General features: G+C 33.6%; 1 protein-coding gene across 3 annotated transcripts in view; it reads right to left on the reverse strand.

The window, feature by feature from the left end:
• Window positions 1-196: 196 nt before the first annotated feature.
• The window catches only part of TBC1D23 (TBC1 domain family member 23), a 54,900-nt gene continuing 28,108 nt past the window's right edge, over window positions 197-26,988 (reverse strand). For 2 of the 3 annotated variants that reach the window (XM_026492094.4, XM_044381542.3), the window contains 14 exons: window positions 24,714-24,838; window positions 24,576-24,622; window positions 23,531-23,634; window positions 22,263-22,385; window positions 20,813-20,905; window positions 18,439-18,609; window positions 17,062-17,104; window positions 15,228-15,337; window positions 11,665-11,804; window positions 10,189-10,233; window positions 6,690-6,778; window positions 4,397-4,532; window positions 2,696-2,890; window positions 197-1,861 (listed from right to left, as the gene is read on the reverse strand). In XM_026492094.4, the coding sequence (XP_026347879.1) occupies window positions 1,780-1,861; window positions 2,696-2,890; window positions 4,397-4,532; window positions 6,690-6,778; window positions 10,189-10,233; window positions 11,665-11,804; window positions 15,228-15,337; window positions 17,062-17,104; window positions 18,439-18,609; window positions 20,813-20,905; window positions 22,263-22,385; window positions 23,531-23,634; window positions 24,576-24,622; window positions 24,714-24,838 (1,503 nt within the window). In that variant the 3' untranslated portion in view covers window positions 197-1,779. The remainder of the gene's footprint in view (window positions 1,862-2,695; window positions 2,891-4,396; window positions 4,533-6,689; window positions 6,779-10,188; window positions 10,234-11,664; window positions 11,805-15,227; window positions 15,338-17,061; window positions 17,105-18,438; window positions 18,610-20,812; window positions 20,906-22,262; window positions 22,386-23,530; window positions 23,635-24,575; window positions 24,623-24,713; window positions 24,839-26,988) is intronic. The other variant, XM_026492102.4, reaches the window with a different exon arrangement.

Raw genomic sequence — 26,988 nt, forward strand, 5'->3', positions numbered from 1 at the left:
TTAGTTTTAAACTACCTCTTCCCCCCTCCCCATACAGATGAGCAGAAATAGGAATCTAATACTTTCAATCCTAAAACCTGAACATTAAATTCCCCTGAAAGGATAGCCGTCAATTTTCTAATTTTGTGTTATTGACAGAGATTTACAAATGGGGGGGGGGGGAGGAAGAGAGCAGGAGAGAGAGTCATTAAAAAAATTATGAGCAAATTGTACGGGTTTATTTACAACTGTAATTTATAAACAGTAACACAAACATCTTTACATTGATATTATGAAAAAAGTCCCATGGCTGAAATGGGCAAAAAATGGAGACTTCAGGGCATTTCTAAAGGGGGAACCAAAGAAAGAAAAAAAGAAAAATGCAATACAACCATTGTGGGTAGAGTTATAAATATCAAGTACTGCACCAGGTGCAATTTCATGCAAATGTCTTCAACCACTCAAGTAAACGGTTTTTATTTAGATATTAGAATAAAATATCTTGAACTATGTTGCCTGTTATTCACTTGATTTCCATTAAGTAAATTAAAATAACTGGCTATAAATAGGGTACATCTAAATATTTCTCCTATCAACCCCTTAGAGATAATCCATTACATTTTAGGACACGGCAGATTGTTAGGATTTGCTAGTTCCCAAAAAGATTTTATAAGGAGTCATTCCATAGCCACAAACATGTTCCCAGATTTCTCTCACCAAATGTGTCTAATATAGACCTCAATAAATTAAATTCAGAAAGCCGCAAAATGAAGCAGATCACCTTTTAGTTTTGTCATATTAAAAGATAAAAATAGTTTCAAACCACTGGAACTTTAGCAAGAGAAGACAAAAACCAAAGAAGAGAAAGAAATTTCAGAAACAGATGATAAAACAACTGTACTTAATACAGCTCTTATTATGTGGCTTTTTTTTAAGTGGCTACTAGTGTGGTCACAGACCATAATCTCAGTAAGGGTAAATCAATGCGTGTATAACACCTGTTCTGAAATATCCTAAATCAAATATTCCACTTGTAATAAAGACCAATGACATTTTTAAAGGTACACTTCTGTCCCCAAAATGTTTATTTTAATCTTAATACGCCTACCTATTTGTAATGCTTTTAACTGCTCCTTAGAAACCATTAGGATGAAGTTTAGTATGAGAAGCACCCAGCGTTCAAATCATTAGCTAATGGCACAAAAAATGATTTAGGAATTGATGCTTCAACATTTCACTAGCTGGACTGCATTTCCGGGTTAGCTAGAATCTTCATCCACTTCATTAAAAAGATCTCACATTTTTTAAAAAACAGAAACAGCAAGCTATTAATCTATGTAATACTTTCAGCTTCTGATACTGCTCAGTGGATAAAACTAAACGTAGCAATTAAAGGGGTCTCTTCAACTAATTCTATCTCTAATTTTCAGTGAAGACATTGCAAGTATATATGTGTACGGGTGTTTTTAAATCTGAAAGTGATGCATGTTCCCTTTTAAAACACAGCTCTTCAAAACAGAACTGCATTCTGCACCCTTAGTTCATAAGGGCATAGGGTCAAAGTCATTCAATAACTGACCTTTATAAATCATTTTACAAAACCAAAAACGCAAAAGAAAATTTAAGAAAAATTTTAACTGTCCAGAAATTGATTATAATAATTTACACATTCTTAAACCTGCAATTCAAGCACCCCCATGAGCAAATGAAAGGTCCTCAGTTAGTATTCAATCAGGAAAATGTGTCCATGTTTCTTTCTCTTGGTTGCCTTAATTTCTTTTGAAATAATTCTCCTTTATATTAACTTTCCAAAGCATCCAAAACTTTCATGATCTGTTGTTTTATGGCTTTGGTAGCATCTCCGGCATTTGGAATCAAATACCTGGGGGGGGGAAATGCACGTATATATTAATAACAATTGTTTTCACTCCAGGACTCAGCTTAGATGTCACTTCCAGTGGGAAGCTTCCCCTAACCTATAAAGCGAGCAGACACCCTTATATTTACTCCCCATAACTTATCTCAAAACACATTCAAAAGCATATTTTGAAAGAAAGAAAATCTAAATGTAAAAGCAAAGTGAGTTTTCATACAGTGTATGTACAGCCAGATGGAATGAATCGTAGATCAGGAGTCAGAAGGGCTATATTTGGTCCAATCATAAGCTAGGTGTGAAGACCTGGAAGTCATTCAACTCTGCTGGGCTTCACATTTTTATAGGATTATAAGGATGGTTTAATTTTGAGATCAGTGTGGTCCTATGGCCCTTGGTGCTGTCCATGAACCGTTTGTCACAGGTCCACAATAAGACAAGGAGGAGCTTGTACCAGACTGTAAGTTAAACCTACAACTCAGCACACTGCTTACTTCACTGACACTTTTTCAAAACAAGAATTTTTTTAATGAAGGAAAACAGAAACACTGACATATTCTGAAACAAGCTTCCTATCTGATTGCAAACCAGCATTTAGTACAGCAATGGTACAGATTACTTAAAGACCCTTCTGTCAAAACGTTTATGAAATTAACTATGGCACTCACTGGAACCATGTGCTGCTAACCACATATGATGAAGCATACGGAAGAAAAAGATCAGCAAAGAATACTAATGAATAAGGCTCAAGTATCCTATTCCACCATCTATTCCCCTAAGAGAGAAAATGTGTTTAATAATGAACTAATTCATGCAGATAATATCATCCTAAGAAAATCTTACCTTTCGATTGCCAAGATTTCTATTCCTGAAGCACTGCTGTTTCCATACTTGAAGGTAATTAGCTCAGGATGTTTTTTTTTAGATGTAATTTTAACTACAGAATTTAGTGCTTGTCGAGACTGTATATAAGCCAATCCTTTCCGTGAAAGAATCTCCCTTAAACAGTACATGTGTGTTGCAGTAACCAACAGATGACTTGAGAGAGGGAAAAAAAACATTAAAAAACAAAAAAGAATTTTAAAGAAATGTCATGCAAAACAGCTGTTACCTCAACAATAAAAAATACTCAACTCCAGATGAAATTACTTTTGAATTAAAGAATACAGACAAAAGATCACCTAAAAACAAAAAAGCTAACCAATAATAGTTTTTTATTTCCCTTTAATTGTATGCAAAATTAATACTTTATTAACAGAAAATCCTGTAACTGTTTAAGAGCAAGTTTTATATTTTATATAATAAAAAGGACAATACAATTAAAAATCATTAATATTTTTAGAATCTACTCTGTATGATATACAGAATACAGTACTTTTCAAACTTTTCCACAGTTATCGTCTATACTCATAAACTACTCTCATTCACTATACTATAGTGTATACTTTACATTGAAGACCACTAAGCAGTAGTTGGGCTGCCTTACATATTTTATAATATCCTGTAGCTGGATCTTGACCGTAGAATGGGCACAGAATTATTAACACACCTCCTCCTTGTGTCTCAGCTCACGTAATATAGGGATATACTCATACACTTTTATTTAATGCAATAAGAATAATATCAGAAAAGTCCAGAATGCAGGACATTCTGCAGAATAAATGGCCTAGTCTCAGAGGATTCATTCATCATGGAGAAAAGGGGAGATGGTGGTGAGGGCAGTGGTACTGTTGTACACTGCGTGAGACTAAATAGATTAACAGGTAAATGCATTATGTGAACTATGACTAGATCCTGGATCAGGAAGAAAAAAAAAGAGACTATAAAAGATACTTTGGGGACACTATGAAAAATCTGAGTGTGAACTGTATGTTGAATGATGTTCATTTTAAGGTTATTAAAGAGTGATAATGTTACTGAAGTTGTGTAAGAGAATGCTCACATTCTTGGGTGATTTATGCTGAAGCATTTAGGGGTAAAGTGTCATATCTGTAAGATTCCTCTGAATGGCTTGACAAAAGAGAACTGTGTATGTATGTGTGTCTATATATACATACATAAATGGAGAGACAGGGCAGTACAAAAAGAAATTAAAATGTGACGAACCTAAGAGAGGCTTATAAAGATGTTCAATGTACTGTTTCTTCAACTTTTCTGGTTAAATTTTTCAGAATAAAAAATTATATAAGAAATATTTTTAAAAATCAAGACATTCAGAGGCGCCTGGGTGGCTCAGTTGGTTAAGTGTCTGTCTTTGGCTCAGGTCATGATCTTGGGGTCCTGGGATCGAGCCCCGTGGTGGACTCCCTGCTCGGTGGGGAGCCTGCTTTTCCCTCTCCCTCTGCCCCCTGCTTGTGCACACACACACTCTCTCTCTCTCTCAAATAAATAAAATTAAAAAAAAAGAAAAAGAAAAACATATAATACAAGTTGACAAAGTGAAATTATATCTTATACTTGAATAAAGAAAATTTCTTCTGCAGTTTTTTTTATTAATGTCCCTAAATTTAATTTTACTTCAGCAGAAGGCATTTTAAAAAGTACCTAGGAAACATGTGTCCACTTTCTTTAACTTCTTTACAAGGAAAATGATGCTTGACGTCTGGCTTGTTTATCCAAGTCTGGATGTTTACAACCTCTTTTCTGTCATCATCTGACATTGAAGAGCTGTCAATTTCATCTACGAAGCGTTGAAAGTATTAAAAGTGGGAATTATCAACTTTAAAAATGAGACATTTCTTAACAGCCTGAAAAAATTTTGAATATTTTAAACATATAGTTTGAAAAACAAATCAAAACAATTCTAATCCTGCTACTATATTTCCTTATGCCACTGGCATAATACAGAAATATTATGAAACATCAGACCACATGGTAAGAAAGTCAGGTGAAAATACTGAGAATACACTTGTAATACTGTGTGTCAACTATACTTCAGTAAAAAATAAATAATGTAAATGAATTTTTAAAAGACTGAACTATCTGAGGAATTTCAATACTTTTGCTTTATGTCACATGACTCTAATCTATGTCTAAACTCTAGAGAGATGGCTGAATTGTCCAATAATAAACATATATCTTGAGGGCAAAAATGGCATAGTTCTTCTTCTCTTGCTGGTTTTTGATTTTAAGAAAAACAACAAAAAAAAAAATCCATCCTGGGATAAATGAGTAAAAATCTCTTTACTGTTTTTTCTTTTTCATGAGAGAACTGTAAGACACTCTAATTATTTTGTTTTTCTAATTTAAGAAAGGGGAATTACAGTTGCTAGGTTAGTAATTACAAATGTTCCTTCCTTTTTAAGAAATACTTCAAAATATAAAGAGACATAATAAAAAAGGAAATCTCATACATCTATACACCTTCAGCCTAAATAAAAAGTGAAACACTCGTTATATATCTCTCCCCAATCACAATCCTCTCCCTTGTCCACTAAGAAACAGTGACAATCTGTTACGGTTCCATCCTTTCTTTTAATCATATACGAATATCCCTAAACAATATACAGTAGTGTTTTGCATTTTAAGTAACATCTATATAACAGAATGTTCAATTGTATTCTTCCACAACTGCTTCTTCACTTCCAACACTGTAAAATTTATCCACGTCGATACACACAACTCTAGTTTTCTCATTTTCATTACTGTGCAATTTTCCATAATATAAATATAGGTGTAAATATATGACACGTGAAAATATACCATAATTTATTCATCCATATGCCTCTCAGAGGAATGAAAACAGTTGAAATGAAAACTGTTAACGAAAGAAGTTGAAATATTCAGGGAGAGCTAGAAACTTATAAATAACAGGAAGATAGCAACAAACAGAGAGGGGGAAGGACAAAAAGATGTAATCAGAAATAGCACACAAAAAATTTCATTTACCTCAATATAGGTTTCTGGGAAGGTGAATTTGTAATATTTATTAAACTGTCAAATGTGGTTCCCTATAATCTAACAATCTTACTGCTAAGAATATACCCTCTGTATATACTTACAAATGTTCATATAGATATGTGTAAAAATATCCATTGTCATTTGAGACAAAAAACTAAAAAACTACCAGTGTGAATTGTGAGAAAAATGATTACATAAATTATGGTATGCTTTAACGATAGAAAGAGAACAATGGTGGAATATGGGCTGAGATGGAAAATATGCAACATGTATTATAAATAGAAAAGGCAAGGTAAAATTTGGGAGGTTTTTCCCCTCTTATTTTGTACATTTATTTACTGTTTTATTTTTTCTAACCCAATATGCATATTAATTATGATTACTTAACCAAAGTAATCTCGGCAGCACCATTATGAACCAAAGTAAGAAATTATTTTGAAAAATATGAAGACAACCACAGACAATGACGAATTTCCCTGGGACAACATCCCCATCTTGTGGCCCTTCAGCATATTGCCTCCAATTCAAAAAGGCTCTTTCCAGACGTCTCCATTTTGGAATTCCCTGACTTTAGTCCCACAACTCTCAGTCTTCTAGGTGGATGGATCAAGGGGATTTAAATAAAATCCCATGGACTTAAGTACGATTTCAACACCGATAATTCCCAGATCATCACCAGTTTATTAGACCTTCTCTCTTTGGCTGAAGACTCCTATAATCAACTGCCTACTCAGCATTTCTGCTTGAATTCTAATGGGCGTAACTTGAGGTGTCTAAACCCAAACCCTGAGCAGAAAAACTACAGATTCTCCAAACTACAAAATCTCACTGTGTCTTTTTTTTTTTTTTAAGCCGTTGTTGGCTAGTCCCAGAATGCCTTCTCTAATCACTGCTGGTGCCTGAGGAAAGCATCTACAGATAAGTGTTATTACTACACCTGTGTCGTATTCTTCTTCATCCCCAATGCTGAAAACAGGCTTTACACCACGGTAAGGCTTGCCCACTCTGTCACTGCTGCTCACATGCCTATATTCAAAGAATTTTAGAGGGGAAATCATCACTTAGGAAGTTACCAAAGATTTTCACCAAGTATCATATGAATATTTAAACAAAATGTACATATTCTTTGTCTCTAGCCCCCATATCACCCAGTTTAGAACAGTTATGTTAGGGAAACTGTAACAAGATAAGGAAATTATGTTAGCAAAAGTGGCATTATGTCTTGATAGGCTGAATGCTTTCAATCTGTAAAAACTAAAAAAAAATTTAGTATTTATATTAAAACCAGTGCTTAGATCTGTGTAGCTTTAGGGAGGAAGTCATTTAACCTCTCTGTGATTCTGTTTCTATATCTGTAAAACAGTAGTAACGACAATATCTACCCTTCAAGGTTACTGTGAGAATTAAATCAGTATTTTGTAAAGCTCTTAGAACAATGCCTGGCATACAGCAAGTGCTATGCATATCTGTTAGATAAAATAGATTATGGAACCAAATATTCAAATTCCAGGAGAAGTGTTAAGGCTTTCTCATATGGGAGTAAATACCTAAAGGTTTTCTCCTCCTATTTTTTTTTATCACAGTTTCAGTTGAACAACACTGTGATTCAACAATTCTATATATTATCTAATGCTCACATTATAATCCTCCCATTTTTTATTAGTTACTTTTGTTTTAATAGAAACATGCTACCTCTTTTAAATGTAAATAAATCATGAAAAATTAATCTGCCTTTCTTTTTCAAGTGGCAGAAGTATAAACAACATCAAACTCAAACTTGATTAGTTCTGTAGAAGTATGACCTCTCTCTTTTTAATATAAAAATCTATACCTTAGTACTTTTTAGGTAATCTCAAACCAAGGAGAAAAATGAAAATATTTCAACAAAATACATGTTTCTGGGGAAAAAGCACTGTATTATTTGTAAGATAAATGTTCCATCAAGATTATCTACAATGAAGAAAAACTGACCTTTTTTGGGTCATATATCAAGAGATAGTCCAATATGGAAAAAATTCAAGTTACAAGTCTTTACTTAATCTTAAAATTCAATTTTTCCAGAATATGGAGATCAAATCTGTATTTTAAATAATTTCTTAATACATATCAATAAAAATCTTATGACCCAATTTTGTTGAAATAGGCTTAAATCTTTACTTCTCCCAAAACAACATTCCTCAACAGAAACCTCACTAGAAAAATCAATTGAGAGCTGAATGTATAACATTCTTTGGGAATTATAAATTAATCAAATATAGTATACAGTTAAAATTAAATAATAAAATCATTTGATTTTATGTTAAAACTTAATACCTAATATAAAATTATCCAATAAATTATCAAATTATACTCATTAGAGAGAAAATGAAATAAATAATTCAAACACCTATGAAACTCAGACTGAGTTTTCTTATAAAAGACAAAGATAATATAGCTTTGTCTGAAAATACTTCAGTGCCTAGATGATAAAATTGTATGAGATTATTGGTTTTCTCCTGAGAGTAAAGCATAATTAAACAGACATAACATAGAAACAAAGATGTTTACAGTAGATGCTTGAACCAGAAGGCAAGTATAAATAAAGCGAAAATTAAAAAAAAAAGGGGGGGGGGAGCCTGGCTAGCCGGCTCAGTTGGTATATGTGACTGGTTCTCAGGTTTGTGAGTTTAGGCCCTACCCTGGGAGTGCAGCCTACTTAAACTTTAAAAATATATATATTTTTAAAGCTATTCATTATTGATCTAGATTTATAATACAACGCATGCACTTTTTATAAACAAGATTTCTAAAGATTACTGAAATAGTTCTTAAAACACTGGCTAAAAATTAATGAAATTCAATGGCTGGACTCTTTTTAAAAAGCAGTATATTTATATTTTTTTAGCTGAAGTAATAACAAAAACAGCTATAACATAGTTTGACCAGCTTTTAATTTATTTACCGTGCTCAGAAAGAAACCCGGTTCTTTCTAACTTTTCACTAAATTCTATTTTCAAAATAGATATTTGCCTATAGACCAAAGAAGATAATTTAAATTTTTAAAAACTTCAGAATTTGGGAGAAAACTTGGGATTTAAAATTAGACTAATTCAATGGTCCTATAACAAGAGAAGGTAGAAAGATGATTCACAAATAGATTATAATTTTAAAAGAAGCAACTACCCTTAAAATAGTCTCAGATTAAATTATAATAGAAGCTCTATAATTGGCATAGTCACAGTAAATAAAATAAAAATAAAATAAATAAATAAATAAAATAAAATAAAATAAAATAAAATAAAAACTCTTACCAATAAGTTAGGGGTAAACTACTGCTTTTAAAAATGCTACTTCTAGTCACTGAAAATACTGAAATGACCAAAAAAAAGTAAACTCCATTATTCCAAAGCTTAACTTATATTTAAAATACAACTAGAGGGGTGCCTGGGTGGGCTCAGTCAGTTGGGCCGCCAACTCTTGATTTCAGCTCAGGCCATGGTCTCAGGGTCCTGGGATCGAGCCTGGGTTGGGCTCTGCACTCAGTGGGGAGTCTGCTTGAGGATTCTCTTTCCCTCTCCCCCTTCCCCTCACTCACACGCTCTCTCTAAAATAAATAAATAAATCTTAAAATAAAACTAGAATTTCTTTTAAAATGTCCATAGATATTGCTGTAATTGATACTTTAAACTGCAGAAAAATTCTGTGCGTATAAAAACTGTAAAGCCATATAAAATTATTAAGTTAGTAAAGTTCTTCTGTGTATCCTAATTGAAGATCCAGTAGATTTTTAAACTTTAGACTTACAGAATCTAATGACAAGTACCCCATCTTACTGGGGCAGAGAAGAGATGGATTATACATTAACATGTCCCCCATGACCTAATTTCTTTCATGGAAAACCAAAGAACTGTGGTTCTTTGGAACTGATTTATATTTGTTTATTCACCAACCTAAATATGTACATCTAATTAAGAAAAATCTTTTTAAAAAGACTGTAAAATTACATAACATACTTGAATTAACAATTTTGAACCATGACGTGTGTGCCTTCTCTCAGTAATAGTCTCTAGTGTTAGGGCAGGAGATAGAAGCAAATTATCTCCAAAGCTACCACCCTGCCAACTCTGAGACTAAGTATTTTCTTTGCTTCACTTTCCTCTCTTTCAGAATAAAACCTGCAGGTTTTATGAAGTTCTTGGATTTGAATGTATTTGATTTTTATCTGAGCAATGGGACATACAAAGAAGCATGCAAGGAAAAACAATTAAAATGATCAAGCGAAAAACAAATACAGCTTAATCAGTATCACACACTTCGAAAAGCAGAATAAGAAAGGTTTAGCATCTGAAACAGCTGCATGAAGTTTTAGCTGAGACAGTGTGAGGCTTATAGAGAGCATGAGGCATGCTAAAAAGGAAAAGGATGGTCCCAGAAAGCTGCTCTCCTCATTGGCTTACCGCTCTGTACATGCTCTGTCTGGCCAAGGAAGATTGAAAGACATTCTATGGCAAATTGAGGCAGAGGACAGAACAAAATGATTATTAAAAACACAAAGGCTTTAAAACAAAAATATAGTATAATCACTTTTTCTAACCCTGAGTGTGCATTATAAAGAAAATGTTTTGATCATCCCAAGTACAAAGAAAAATGAAGAAAAGCTAGTTCTGACAGATTTTTTTAAACACACACAATAGTCTTTTCAAGTTACAGTTATCACTAGTTCATTTTAAAATAAAATTTTAATAAAATTTTAAATGTTCATGCTACAAAATCTAGCAATAGTACTCTAGTTCAGAATGCACTAACTTTAAAGTAAAAAAATTATAGGTTTTTGAGAACAATTTTAATGAGCAAAAAAGACTCTCAGGCTTGATAAAATACTTTAGTATTATTTATCAGTGGACCATTTTAGACAGGCAGAATTTTTTTTGGATTTGTGAAATAACCTATTATTTACTAAATAAGGGGAAAATGTACTTTTGTATGAATATGTGCTATAATTAAAAAGTGACAAATAATAAATTTCTGACATTCAATCCTTAAAGTCAAATATTTCAACTTTCCCAGGATACTGCAAGGAAGACATGAGAGTGAAATGAAATAATGCACTTTCAAGATCAGGCTTGCTTAGCAACAAATTCTGTGTTGGAATTATTAGGTTAGCTTCAAACTGTAGGAACAAGAAAGATCAACAAGACTACTATGTGGAGGAAAAAACACTGTGGACTCTACAGTTCCAGTAAGAAACATTATTAACACAATTCCTAAACCTATCATTTGTTAGCTAAACCCTTTATTTGTAATTCATGGGAAAACAGGGGTCACTTAGATTCTGTGAACACAATTCTATGAAGAGCTAAACTCTTAAACTTAAGAAAATGGGTTTCTGGGGTGCTTGGCTGGCTCAGTTGGTGGAGCATCCGACTCTTGACATGGGCTGTTGAGTCTGAACCCCATGTTGGGTGTAGAGATTACTTAAAAAATAATTAATTAAAAAAAAGAAAGAAAGAAAATGGGTTTTTGCTTTATTTAGCATGATCAAATTTTCTAGGTTATAAATTCCTAGAGGAGAAGAGGAGGTTCCTGCTTTGTGATTACTGCATTTAATAGACAGTTCCCATCCATCTGACATGTGGGAAACCGCTACCATATGAAGTGTAATACATATAATAGCATCTTAGTATTTTTTTAATGAACCGCATAAAGAGGCAGTACCATTATTTGAGTTTTATTCTGAGCAGAAGAAAGAAATCTTTACAGTCAAATTTTATAGCAATAAAGGACATCTCTGCAATTATGATGAAAACTGAAATTATCTAATTAAAAAATGGACTTTATGATTTTCCTAGAACACATTCAATTCAACTAGCATTTACCGTAAGACACGTTTCTTTAGTTACCCATCATAAACTCATACCATATAAGCAACTCACCGGTCCACAGGAGTTGATGTATTCTCAATAAAACTGATAACTTTTTCCCTGACATTAACAGATTTCGTCTTCAAAGCAACAGTCATTTTATTTACTAGTGATTTCATTCCTCTATCATTTGAGCCATTAGAAGATTCACCCTGGGGGGAAAAAAAAAGAACTTACTGATAAATTAACTGCTCTCCTAATGATTAGCAGACACACTACTGCTAAAGGTTATCTAGATGTTATGGACTGAATTGTGTCCACATGTTAAAGTTCATTTACTTCTAGTACACCTCAGAAAATGACTGTATGCAGAGATAGGGCTTTAATGAGTAAATTAAGGGTAAATGAGGTCCACACAGGTGGGCCTTAATTCAATATGACTAGAGTCCTTATAGGAAGAGGGGGAGACATCAGGGATGCACACACATAGAAAAAAAGCCACGTGCGTGCAGACAGACAAGAAGGCATATATCATGTGCAACCCAAAGAGAGGCCTGAGAAGTAATCAAACCTACCAACCCTTTGATCCCAGACCTGCAGCCTCCAAAACTCTTAAGAAAATAAACTTCTGTTGTTTAAGCCAACTACTTGGTTGTATTTTGTTATGACAGCCCTAGCAGACCGATACACTAGGTAAAACCATTTTAGGGATGGGAATTAGAAATGAAAAATGATGCTATCTGTTGCATATATAAATGTATAAAGTCTGAAACTACCTTCTTTATTTGATAAGAAATAAAGTTATTGACCTTTTCTTAACTTCAATTACTCCATAAAAATAATCATAAGTATCAGAATATCGTTCATGTGGCCAAATTTTTAAGCATTTATTCCTCATAAATTTTTGCTGTTTAAATATTTTCACTTAGGCTTTTAATTTCTCAAGAAAAATTATTTTTATGTACCTAATGTAATAGGTGTGAGTATAATTCTTAAACTGTTTCACGAAATTGCGCCATATTCCCTAAAAGGCAAGTTGGCAAGAGGTGTCAGAAGTTTAAAAGTGTGCCCATCTTTTGCCCATTAATTCCTCTTTAGAACTTAAGAGAAGGAAATAATTAGAAAGTGCCCTAGGATTCAGGTATTATTAGATGGAAAATTATAAAGATTTAAAAAAAAAAGAAATGCTTTTAAATAAGCACTTTGTTTTTTTAAAATTTTTGTTTTAATTATAGTTAGTTAACATATAGTATAACATAAGATTCTGGTGGTGGGATGTCTGGGCAGCAGAGTCCGTTACGTGTCTGCCTTCAGCTCAGGTCATGATCCCAGCGTCCTGGAATGAGCCCTGAGTCATCAGGCTCCCTGCTGAGCAAGGAGCCTGTTTCTCCCTCTCCTCTGCCCTTCCCATCCTTCTCTAAATTTTATATTTATATGTGTGTGTGTGTATATATATATATAATATATTTGAAGGAAATATTTCAAAATATGAAAATATGAATAGCAGTTATTTTTCTTTATATTTTTCACATTTATGTATGCTGCTAAAATGAACATGTGTCATTTTTAAAGAGAAATAAGTTATTAAATAACACAAAACCATATTTCTATTTCCATATCCAAATTTGAAACCAAATTATATTAACTATGGAAATTAAATCCTTTGGTACTTTTTAATATAATATATAACACATCTTTAAGACAGTTTCTTTAAAGGCCTCACTCATTATTTTTCAAATCTGAAGATAGGAACTTGAATAGAATTACTATCCAATACTGTGGGTGGCAATATAAATTAGAATAATGTTTTTTTAGGATAATGCCTTAGCCAATTAAGTGTTTGCCTTCAGCTCAGGTTGTGATCTCGGGGTCCTGGGATCCAGCCCCGAATTAGGCTCCCTGCTCAGAGGGGAGTCTGCGTCTCCCTCTCCCTCTGCCCCTCCCCCCACTTGTGCTAGTGCTCACTCTCTCTCAAATAACTAGATAACATCTTCAAAAAAAAATGTTTTTTAAAGGCCAGTTTGATGATACTGTAGAATTCTAAGAATTCTGATATGCAATCTTTTGATCAAGTTATTCTCCTAGCGCTAAATAATCATGGCATATGTAAATATATTACTACAAAAATTAATTATAGTAGTGCTTATAACACAAAAAGACTAAAAGCAATATAAATATTCAAAAATTGGGGCTAACAATAAATTATAATATATCCATACAGTGGAATACTACTTAGTCATTCAAAATAAAAACAGCAAATGTTTATTAAATAAATGGTGATCTCACATGAAGAGTTTTTTTTTTTAAAGATTTTATTTATTTATTTGACAGAGAGCACAGCAGGGGGGCAGCAGGCATATTGAGAGGGAGAAACAGGCTCACAGAGCAGAGAGCCCAATATGGGGCTCAATCCCAGGACCGTGGGATCATGACCCAAGCCGAAGGCAGATGCCTAACTACTGAGCCACCCAGACACCCCTCACATGAAGAGCTCTTAGATACCTAGAAGATTAAGTTGAAAACAAATTCCAGAGGTTTATCTCCTGATAATTTGACAATAATATGATCTGACTTTTATGGCTGAAGATAAACAGTAATTAATCATCCAGAGAGTTATAATTTTGTAATAACTGCTATCAAATATGTGATACGTACAACACTATACATACACTTGCACATTTAATCCTCACATCACCATGAAGAAAGTTCTGTTATTATAATCTCAATTGCCCAGGTGGAGAAACCAGAGCTGAAAAGATCCTGCTGGAGATCATGAAGAATATGCTGAAAAGATCCTGCTGGAGATCATGAAGAATATAAATTGTGGAGATAAAACCCGAACATCAAGGTAAGTCAGACTGGTAAACCTAAGCTAGTAATAACCATGATCTGTATTGCAGTTTCCTTCTATTTCTGTTTTAAAGAATGATCATTAGGTAGGTGTGAACTACTACTTGTTAAGAAAATGACTTAATGACACCTAATTCAACTGACGTAAAATATTTTTGAAAGAGCACAAAAGACTTATTGCCCAAATATTTCCAAAGAAGCACAGGAAAGTGAAAAGTAAATTTACCCACTATACCAAAACCCTGCAGTAGTAACATACAGCTCTATAACTAAAAATCAAATATAATGGTATTGACAATCAGTTCCTGTCTTCTTCTGCCTAGCCCATTCTCAAATATGGGTGGACTGAAGTTATAATCATGTAAATTTGTGGTGGGGAGAGGTACAGACATGGTCTGCAGGAAATGTGATCACAAGTCTCACTATTCTTTTGGTTTGTACTAATTGGGAGATTCCTAGAACCAGATCACTTGGGAATCCCAGCTAGTCATAGGGCTCAGTATTATCTCCACTGATATTTAAGCTGAAGCAAAAAATTGTCACTAGATGATACCAAACTGCAGCTGGACAGGGAGAAATCTGAATTCAGCAGGTGGCTCTCCAGAACTCCTGGCTAGTATAGATGTGCAGGCCTATTCCATCATTACATTAACCTTGCAATAATATGACTCCTCACTATCAGTGTTTGAAATATTCTGGCTCCATTTCTGTTACGGTGAGGGTTTAACAGTCACCTTTTCTGGGCATTTATCCAAATCTGGTGACGTACTGACACATACACTTACATCAACAGAAGAATTGATACTGCTCCTTGAGCCTGAGGTACTAGCAATCCAATGGCCATATCCATTTTCTGGTCCATCCACATTAATGTCTGCCAGGTGCTGCTGCAGCGCTTAAGATAAACAAGAAGGAAAAAAAACAACAGTTCACATACCAACCCCCTTTGGAAAGATTTGTTACCAGAGAAATGTAATAAACATGTCATAGCTGAATGAAAAGAGTATCTGAAGATGATTACTGTTATTTTTTTCTGTACCTCTGTAAAGGAATGAAGGACTGTAAGCTACAGAAAGCCTTCCTCTTCTCCTTCTTCTAAAACCCTCTGTACAACTACAGTTTTCCATAACTGACCTTAAAGACGACAATAACTATATGTAGGCTTGATTTTTTTCCTCTTTGAAAGGGAATCTTTGAAGTATTAAGAGATAATCTCAGCAACATTTTTATGACATAAAAGATGAAAAGAAAACCTATGGTGACTTTTGTTTTACCACACACATCTAATTAATCTTCCCCATAGTAAAGGAGGTATTAACTGCTATGGAGAGATTATTCTTGAAAAAGAAATAATCCATAATTAGAAAAAAGCTTCTAAAACCCAGACTATAAAAGACTGTTTTTCAGATACTTTTGATAATAAGCTTAATAACCAAGTTCTGTATCATGCTGTCAAAATTCCTAATAAATCACACTGGGGCTTAAGGCTTAATACTACTTACTAAAATAACCCCTTTTGTAGATATCTCTGGGTATGAGCCCCAAAGGTTGTTAGTTATCAGGCCATGATATGTAGGAAATCATCATAATCCTTGCTAATATCAACAGAGACCAAGAGGAAATGGATCCTAATCTATCAAAAATTCTAAGTTATAACACAAGATTATATTAGGTCAGAACTTAATCTTTATGAGACTCCCATGATTCAGACTCATGATTCTACTACTCAACAAATATTAATTTAATTTTACTATTTCTTAATTGAAATATATTTGACCTATAACACTGTATAAATTTAAGGCATACAACATGTTTGGTTCATATATTGTAATATGATTTCCAATTCAGCAACAGTACCTCTATCACATCACATAATTACCATTTCTTTTTTATGGTGGCAATAATTAAGATTTAGTCTCTTCGCAAGTTTGACTATTATAATACAATATTGTTATCTATGTTCACTATACTTACAGTACTCCAGGACTTATTTATCTACTAGTCACAAGTTTGTACCCTTAATAACATCATGCGTAAAAAAGACAGGCTCTTTTTAATCTTTTTACCCTGACCTAATCCTTCATAAATTCTCAAATCTCTGCCTGCAGAGATTTTGGCAATTGTTTTACTATCCTCGATTACCAAATATTAGTTTGAAGATTTGAAAACATCAGCTTATTTGTTTTATTCCATTCCATCCCACATTTTTTTAGCAGCTAATACTTTCAAGTAGCTCAAAAATAAAATAAAAACATAACAAAAAAGGAAAGAGTATGAAAAGTATTCCTCCTACCCTTGTTTCCAGTCCTATCTATTCCACCTTCTCCATAAAAACAAATCTTGTACACAGTTTTTCATGCATCTTCATAAAACGACTTTTTACAAATATAAGCTCATTAAACATATCTACTAAAATAATCTTCCATCAAATATTTGCTCATTTCAATTGTCTATTATGTTTGTTATCTATATGTCCTGCTTGCCCTGCCTTTTCTGAAAATATAGAATGACTGAAGAGGGTGTTTATCCATTAACTAATTTGGTCACTCCAAATCAGGTCTGATGATATAATTTCCTCTGAAAAGTAGAGGCAAAGCAATTAATAAATTAAAACGTTACCCATAAATCCTCCACTGGCAATGCTCACATATTCTTTGTTTTTCTGTAACAAAAAACAGAATTTAAATTATTCCAAAATGTAATTTAATTAAAACCTCTCATAGTTCTATAAACATTGACAAATGTAATATAAAGTTATACATTAGATTTCTGGACCTTTTCTTTTCTTTGACATTTTGGAAGCTGACAAAAAGATATACATATATTACCTTGTATATTGTAAGGCCTGGTGTTTGTGTGGAAAGAAGGGGACTACTTCATAGCTACTAACAAGACTATGATTTTATTTGTATTATAGTTCCAATAATGTAATAAAGAGTCAAGTCAAAACCAGTTAAATTATACTTTTGGATATAATTAGAGTGGTTTTTAAAAGCTTTCAAAATATGTTGTGTCCTTCATAAAAAAGAAATATAAAAACAAATATTAGAGCTAATTATGAATAAGAAATAACAGAATGTTACCATTTTACAAACTATTATAAAAATTAATAGATCTAATAAACAATGGCAAAGAAAGAATGAGATATAAAGAAGAGAGATATCAGGGCATCTGGATGGCTGAGTTAGTTAAGCGTCTGCCTTCGGCTCAGGTCACGATCCCAGGGTCCTGGGATAGAGCCCCACATGTCAGGCTCCCCGCTCAGCAGGGAGTCTGCTTCTCGCTCTCTCTCTGCTCTTCCCCCTGCTGGTGCTCTCTCTCAAATAAATAAGATCTTAAAAAAGAGAGAGAGAGATCGATCTGGGCAATATGTACTTCCTGATGAAAGCTCACAACACCCAGGACTTCCTGTCCCCCACCAAGTCTCTAGATCTAAATACCAATTTAGAGGAAATACCAGGGACAGAACGTGATAAACAACACCATGTGAATGCAATCAGCAAAATCTACAACATGGGAAACTCTCTATAAGACAAAGTAACCAGTTTTTTCCAACTAATTTGCAAGGAAAAAATTAGGAAAGGGATACTATAAACTAAAAGAGACTTAAAAGATGTCAACCAAATGCAACATCTTGTTTTGGGTCCTGGGAACATCAGGGAAACCTGAAAATGGTTAGATTTTTTATAATAAAGTTTAATAATGATAATGTGGTTATGTCATTATAAAGAGTTTTCAGGGTTCAATTCTACCTACTTTTGTATTTGTTTAAAATTTTCCATGATAAAAGTTAGGGAAAACATTTCTAAAACCTCACCAAGAACTTGAGTTATAAAAAAGAAGTTCACAGTATTTCAAATTCTTGCCATGTGACGGCCTTACAATATATAGTTTATACCAGAGCATTTTTTAAGTAGGCCAATTAAATTTATTAACTTCTTAAAGGTGATAGCAATAAATTATTTCAGCAATAGCTGAAATAATTTGTCAGCATACCTGTAAAAAGTGTGCCAGGACCATGTTCATGTACATGTCTTCTTCCTCTCTACCGCTGCCCATAAAACAGAGGTGCTCCCCACCAGCGATGGAGCCGGACTCGATGGACTGCTTTTGTGCTTCCAGCAAAGATTTTACTGACTGTGCGAACTCAGATGGATTCTGGAGCATCTAGACAATTTTTTAAAAACTAAAAATGTGGCAAAATGGTATCTGACATACATTTCCAAATTTGAAATATTCTCCCACGGAAAAAAAAATTTAAATAGCTACCATAAGAACAAAGGAATAAAGGCTCTTATAAATAAAATTTCTGGGATAAGAGAAAAGAAATGTATATAAATGTACCTATAATACACTAGAACAAAAGTTGAAGATTCACAGAAAGATTAAATATGCAAAGAAAATATTCTAAGAGAAAAATGTCTTTTGTTGTTTTTTAAACGAGCTATGGTGTCATTAGGTATCATGACAAGAAAAGTTCAACACTGAGTGGAAGGGTCCATAACTAAAAACAATACATTAAAACATGGTATATTTTTTTAGTTTCCACTTATATGGCAAATGATATATTTCTTAGAAGACAGAAATAGAAGCCATTTTTTATCAGCACTACTCTAGGTACTAGAGATAAAAGGATGAAAAATGTTAATTTCTTTCCCTCAATGAAAGATATGCCAATAACTACAAAAATCTGTTAAAACTGTTTAATAGGGCTACATAAAAAGCACAGTGAAAATCCAACAGAAAAATGGATAAACCAAAGAAAAGCAATTTGTAAAACAAAATACAAATAACAGACGCTCAGTATCACTTACAATTACCACTGTTTTTCACCCATCATTCTTGTAAAATAAAAAATAATTGGTAATATTCTACAACGCAATGGTATGAAAATTACTCACATCTATAGCTATAATGTGTAAGCTGGTTCAGTCTCTTTAAACGGTGATTAGGCATTTCTAGTAATGTTTTACATACTCACGCCCCTCAAACCAATGGTTCTACTTTTAGAAGCCTATTTTACAGAAATATTTGTGCAAGTTCAAAAACATGTATAAGGCTCAACTGCAGCATTGTTTACTACAAGAAAACTGAAAATAACCCAAATGTACATCAACTGGGCAATAAATTACAGTATATCTGTACCATGGTTCACAATATAGTCATTAAAAAGAATGTACTTAGGGTGTAACTCTTGATCGTGGGGTCATGAGTTTGAGCTCCATGTTGGCCGTAGAACTTACTTAAAGATAAGTAAATAAATACATAGATAAAATGTGGGGATATTAAAAAAAAAGAATGTACTTAAGTGGAAAAATCTCTAAGAAACAGTTTGCTGAAAAAGCAAGTGAACGGTTAAGTGAATAAAGTAAACAAGAAATATATAAATACACATTAAAAGGTCTGGAAGATTAAACAAGTTGGTAATAATTAACTATGGAGATATTCTTTTGAGTTTTTGAAGAAAGAAATCAAATATTCATGAATCACTTGAGCAAATTTTTAAATAAGCATAAAAGAAGAACCATCTAACCCCTCCTAGGCAAATCAAGGATGAGAAAGGCTCAGGGTTCACTTTCAGGATGCAAACAAGTTTGATCACCTTCCTTACTTAAAGCACGCAAAACCGTCTGATTTGTTTTATCTCTATTTTCCATTAAGCTTCCTCTCAACACCACCTAAACCTCTCACTGTCACCTTTTCAGGCCTCAGCATCACCTTTTTCAGATGAGATGGGAAGAAGGGCAGATTGCATAGTCAGCAAAAAGGGTTACCTTTGTCTTCCCCATCCCTGAGGCTCTTATAACCCAAAATGGTTTAAATGATGACTATCCCACTCTAAATATTTCTGACAATATTTCATTATTTACTTCACATCTACTCTTTTAATTAAAGTGACTCTTGGATAGCAATTTTAACAAGCAAGCACTACTTGTGTTGTGACAGATACTACTTACTAAATATTAGTTTATTATATGCATAAGTGCTCATGATGGAAAAAAAGGCTTATACTAAAAAGTTTTAAAACAATTACCCAATTATAATAAGAGCTTATATTTATAGAGTACTTACCAGATGCAAGGCACTATGCTAAGTGCTACATCAGACAACTCACAGTAAGTAGCTTAGAATTTACTGACATAACAATGGTAGGCAATAGTAAGCCACAGTTAACTGTTTGCATCTATCCTTTATCATACCCAAAGAGTGTCCTGGTGAAAAGGAAACCTGTTTTAAGTTCAGAGACCCCTCCTTAAGCAGAAAGAAAATGGCCCCAGTCTAGTACATGTATATTTATTTATGAACTAAAGAAAAAAAAACCATTTATTCTCTTACTTTATAAAAAATTTTAACTAGCATTTATACTAACCAGATCTGAATCTAAGTGGAAAGCAGTTGATAAATGCCCAGCATTATACTGTTCCGCAGGACGGCAATCCACCACAAAGAACCGGACTCCTTCCTAAGAGGAAAACAACATTTGACTTACTGGAATTTGCCGTGAGGGTCACATTTTACACAATATAATGTTACAATTAGCCAAAGGAGAGGGAACAGATCTATTAAAAACAAAACTAAACTAAACTAAACACGGCTCTCACAGAATTACGAGGACCCAATTAGAAGAGACCAAGAAAATCTCAAAATTTCAAATAACTATATTCATTTTCAACAGTTGAAACACTTTATATATACTGTTCTTGACTAGAAAGTCCTAAAATATGTAGCAGCAGAATATCAGTTTGGGCTATAAAACTGTATTAGAATTTAAAATTTTCATGTGTATCATGTTAAATATATATTTAAAAACTACATAGTTATAAACACAGATCCAGATACAGTTACTATTTCTGCAAATAGGTGCCCAAGTTGCTAGCAATTCAATTCACGTAAGAACTAAACATCTTGGGGATGAGAGGAAGTTCTGCAATGCTAGTTTGAATTGAAGAAATTCACAAGAGGTCTTTAAACTGGATTACAGGTCATTTGTTTTTTAATACTAGTTCTAATAAGGGGCACCTGGGTGGCTCAGTCAGTTAAGCGTCTGCCTTCAGTACAGGTCAAGATCTTGGGGTTCTGGGATTGGGCTCCATATCAGGCTCCTTGCTCAGCGGGGGGAGTCTGATTCTCCCTCTCTCCCTCCCCCGCTTGGGCTCCCTCTCCCTCTCTCTCAAATAAATAAATAAAATCTTTAAAAAAAAAATACTAGTTCTAATAAGAAAAACATGAGAAATGTTTGTTTTAAAAAGATCTATTATAAAACTCCTGTCTTTCCATGCCCATTCTTCTTCCTTCCATCTTGGAAATATACCCAACCTTCCAAATACACATACCCATGGTTAACTGTTGCACTACCAACAATTAAGAACATATACTGAAAAAAACTGGCTCGTTAGACTTTTTATGAAGATAGCAGTAGACAGAAAATTATGGTGTATCCTCAATTCTCCTTTGTTATATGCTCCATGGCATTAGACCATGTAATTCAATTAGCTGTCTAATTACCCAGAACTTAACTATTAAATGCCAAATTCACCTTTTTAAGTACTTTATACAATACTGAGTTGCTTTGTTAAAATATAAAAAAAGATTTGGCAATTTAAAAAAATAATCATTAAGAATAATTATTGACAAACACACAAGCTGGCAGTTTAAAAATGAGCACATAGATTAAACACATTAATCATTCAAAAAAAGCAAAACAGCTACATTGTTGCAGGAAATTAATTTTGTGGGAACTGACAAACAAGGAGGACATGTCGGTTCCCTGCATTTAAAAGGGACATTCCTCTGACAAACTGTGGGCTTTCTTTATTTACCCCTTGAAGCTGATTTGCTTGAAGGATCTCTGACACCGAGATAGCCAGGCAAAGAGCCTGACTCAGATCTGCATCATCATCCTTAATTCCCAACAAAGTACTACCAAATAGATGGTGATTATCCTGTTTGAAAAGAAATTTTTAAAACACCACAAAGAAAAACAAAATTAATCTTTCTTCCAAAAAATATTCTTAATAAACCATGATGAAAGGTAAAATGGTTACAACTTTTCACATTTTAACATTATATAATAAAAACAAAAATAAGGCAAAAATTATGTTATACACAGATCTACAGCCTGATTTAATTAGCAACTGCTAGTGCATATTATTTACTATGTCTGAAGAATAAAACTGTTCCTCTTAAAAGACTGAAAAGAATATGACTTCTTTTTCATCCAGCATCCTAAACCACTACCCATCATCTGACTTGTTTGACATTGTTAGGAACTGAGATGGTCTACATAAGGCAATTATTAAGATAGCTAAAATGAATCCCTAGAAACAAATCTCTTTTTTAATTAATTAGTTTCAGGGGAAATGTTTTTAAAAGGTTTCTCTTGTCTCCCTTCTGAAACGTCTTACACTGAACATAATTTAACCTCATCTTGATATTTCAGTGACATGACAACCAAATAGCAATCATTATTGTAGAATGCCTAAAAAAAAGAAAGAAAAGACAATAATGCTCTCACAAGCACCTGAGGTCACAGATGAACCCATTTACTTTATAAATGGTACTTCTGTGCCTCCTCCACTATTAACTTTTTGCTCTTGGAGTTTTACTTTCTAGGAGCTCACAGCACTCATGTTTCTAATCTGGTGTCCTTCACTTGAAAGCACCTAAGAAAGGTTCTAAGTCTCTATGCAGCTCAGGGACCCTTTTTCGTTCATGAGACAGCTCTGCACCATTAACACTGCACAAAGCTGAACTCCAGATAAAGGAGGCATAATTATACATCCTCCATCAGATTTTTGAAACTTTTAAAGAAAGCACTAACTTAAGAAATATCTCAATTTTCTCATGATCAAAAGTAACCAATAATCAGAGTAGAAATGAAATAATTCCTAGCGTATCTGTATACTATCTTTTTAAATTTGTTCCTCTACTATGGAGAGTATTTACAGTGAAAAATCACACAAAACTGCAACACATAAAAAGAAAAGAGTGACAACCTAGAGCATTTTAACTAAAGTGGACACAACATAAACAATAAAACAATGTACAAAATGTGAAATACTGAAGCTGGCAATTTCTTGTCTTCTACCTTCCTAAAAGAAGCTGGTGTTTTACTGCAATAATACTGAGCCAGAGAGAAAAGATCTTCTATATCTTCTAGATTCAAACTGGATGGAGTATTTTCCAAGAACTCTGAAAAAGGATTACAGATAACGAGAACATTTAAAAAATTGTGATGAATACAATCATGAACATTTACGTATCAAAGAGAGACTACCTTCAACATAATAAAAACTACATAAATGGAATCTTAACAGCAATGCTTTGAAACTGTTTGAAAAGAGGGCAACCCTCTTGGATCCCCCCCCCTCCTTGGGAACTTTGTACTATGACTTTGGTATTGCTCAATAAACCTTGCTTTGCTGTCCCCCCCCCTCAAAAAAAACCTGAGGAGAAGCAGAGCTCCTTCAAAGAGCTGAAACTATTAATGTAATTCTGCTGTTAGTGAAAGATCGGCTCAGGTAATCCAATCAAATTCATTAGCCTTGATGGCAGTACTGTGATTTATTTAACAAACACATGCTAAGTGCCAGGGCCCCTGGAAACAAAAAATGACTAGGAAATAGTTCCTGATCTAAGGAACTCTGTTTTATGTGAGAAATGTAAAAATAAATCATTATAATGTAGCAAGATAAACACTATAATATAAAAAGTACAAAGTGGCAGGCAATATAGAGAGGAAGCAACTTAATCTGTGTGAGTGCTAGAATGGGGAGAACCCCAAAGAACCAAATTTCCACAATGGAAATAATTATGAAATCTCAATACTCAAAGGTAAATTAAGGAAGAAGGAAGGGAAGAGGGGAGAGAGAGGAGGGAATGTGATATGAACAATGACACCAAAGTAACAGTATATGAAAAGGAATTGAAAGAGTGAAAAAACATGGAAGAAATGAATGAGGATGGCAAAACTGAAGGAAAACAGTCCTTAAGGTTTGCACCTGCAGAGTGTGTCTGAGTTGAATGAAACCTCAGAGTTCTATAGACTAATCTCTTAAATTTATAGATGAAGAACATGAGTTTTAGAAAATAAAGTGACTTGAAATATTTTCTCTACAGTAAGTGATACTTACGGATAACTTCTTCTTTGCTGTCTGACTCCTGTGCTAAAATAACTTCTCTGTAAAAGAGAAACACATGAATTTGAGTTAAATATTAACAAAGCATCCTGAGAATACAAAGGCAAAAAATCTAAGCAACTTGATACTTACTTTGCATTAACAAGGATTATTAACATTAAGAAATAAATAAAAAATGGATCTGCTTGTTGTAGATATCCATCCCACATTGCCTGAGTGACTTCAATGGAACAGTAACATGCAAAAAGGCTTCCAAGCTGTAATCAGGAAATGAAATGAGACATAAACCACTGGAAATGACCTGTTCTTTTAAAAGTATGAAAGCATATGTGTAAGTAACATTACATCAAATTATCTGCACCTGATACCTAATGTGTAGCTTAATTTTACTGCATGTAATGCAAAGGCAGAATACATGGATTCAAGGCACAATGAAGCCACTTATTCGCTGTGTGACTTAAGGCACATTACTTAACCTCTAAAGTTCCAGTTCTACTTCTTAAAAAAAAAAAAAAAAAAGGAATACTGCTACCCTTCTTCTACCATTGTTGGGAAGAGAGAGAGAATTAACCTAGAGTATCTAAAGTAACTAGCACTTATCTGCCATAGCATAATAACTAGCATAACTACCACTAAAAGGGTAACTAGCATAATTATTATGGTACTTATAAGGTAACTATAAAGGATCAAACATGGTAATTTAAGAACACAGAGAAAAGTTTTAATGACAGTATAATGGTGAACTGCTGCCAAAGCTTACTTGTCCATCATTTGAAATAGATGAGACAAATTTATATCCCTCAATGTTTCAGGAGCCCTATGGTTTTCTATTTCAAATAAAAGAGTTGTTTAAGCTTCTCTAGAGCCTGTGTTTTAAATTGCATAAACGCAGTGATATTTTTGAAGTATTCAATTTTCATTAGATACAGAAACAATTCCATCTAGAGGTTTAAATTTAAAACATTTTTAAAGGCTAATGGAAACATATACATTAGTGCACATTTCAATACTAAACTACTGTCTCATATTCTTTATTAGCTATCACTTATTTTAAATATTCTCATAACAGGTCTTCAAAGTTGACATTTTTCTCCCCAGTTTATAGGTGAGGAAACAGACTGGTATTAAATAATCTTCCCAAGCTCACAGAGATGGTGAGTGGTGGTATTTGCACTAGAAAAATGACCTGATATTATTCCACAGCCAGCTAACTGCCGTTACACTTGACCACAAAGTTTTTAAAGTATATAACCGTACTAATGTTTTTTATTGTTTTTAAAATTACTATTACAAATAAGAATACCATTACAAATACCAAAGATGTAAATACAAACAATCACAATATATGGTCCTCATTAAACTCGTGTAGCCAAACTACAACTATCACTGCATTGCTCACAGTTACAGGTTCTCAAGGTTCAGGAATTAGCTTTAACTGTTTCATCTCATGATTTAAAAAAAAAAAAAAAGACTCCATTCCATAGACAAGATACTAGTAGCAAGAACAAACTATTTGGGGCACTGAAGACAGAACAGTTGTTTTAGTACTTAGTTAAAATCTGCTACCAGCACTGAGGACTGAATCAGAGATCTGGCAACAGAAATGGCAGAAGTGACAGGAGAGACCTCCATTAGATATCAGAATGCATAAAAGAAATAGTTTTTTACTTTAACACAAATAAGTACATTGAATGGCAACATATGTATCTCAGAGAAACCATAATTTTACAGGTAGGGGCTCCTAGGTGGCTTAGTCGGTTCAGTGTCTGACTCTTGATTTAAGCTCAAGTCATGATCTAAGGATTGTGAGATTGAGCCAGCCCCACATCGGGCTCCAAACTGGGCACAGAGCCTGCTTAAGATTCTCTCCTTGTCCCTCTGCCTTTCCTGCCCCTGCCTGCACACACACAAGCCCACTAACTCTCTCTTAAAAAAAAAAAAAAAAAAAAAAAAGAGAGCAAGAGATAAGTATAATTTTACAGGTATTTTATTATTTTAATTCAAAGTGACAAGATTGTGGCTGAGAACTAAAAAGTAGGCTACTCCAGTTTGAGATTTAATATGCCAGAGCCGAAACCAGTTAGAATTCTCTAAGTACCATTTCTTGATTGTTTACTTATCCCATCACCCTCTGAGATAGGTATTATTATTATTATTATTATTATTCCCATTTTACAGATAAAGAAATTGATGCTCAGTGGCTAAGTGTCTTAAATCACACAGTTAATAAGTGGCAGAAAGGAATCCTTTCTGAAGAAAATTTCGGTTAAGACATGATCAAGGAAAATGTTTAATTTCTGAATATACATTCTTCTAGCACCCAATCACTGTTTTAGAAAAATCTTCAAGTTAATCTAGAAGAGAAGTTCTCAAAGCGTAGTCTAAGGAGCCCTAGAAGTCCCCAAGA

This window comes from Ursus arctos, unplaced genomic scaffold (genome assembly GCF_023065955.2).
Source record: "Ursus arctos isolate Adak ecotype North America unplaced genomic scaffold, UrsArc2.0 scaffold_4, whole genome shotgun sequence".
Classification (NCBI taxonomy): Eukaryota; Metazoa; Chordata; class Mammalia; order Carnivora; family Ursidae; genus Ursus; species Ursus arctos.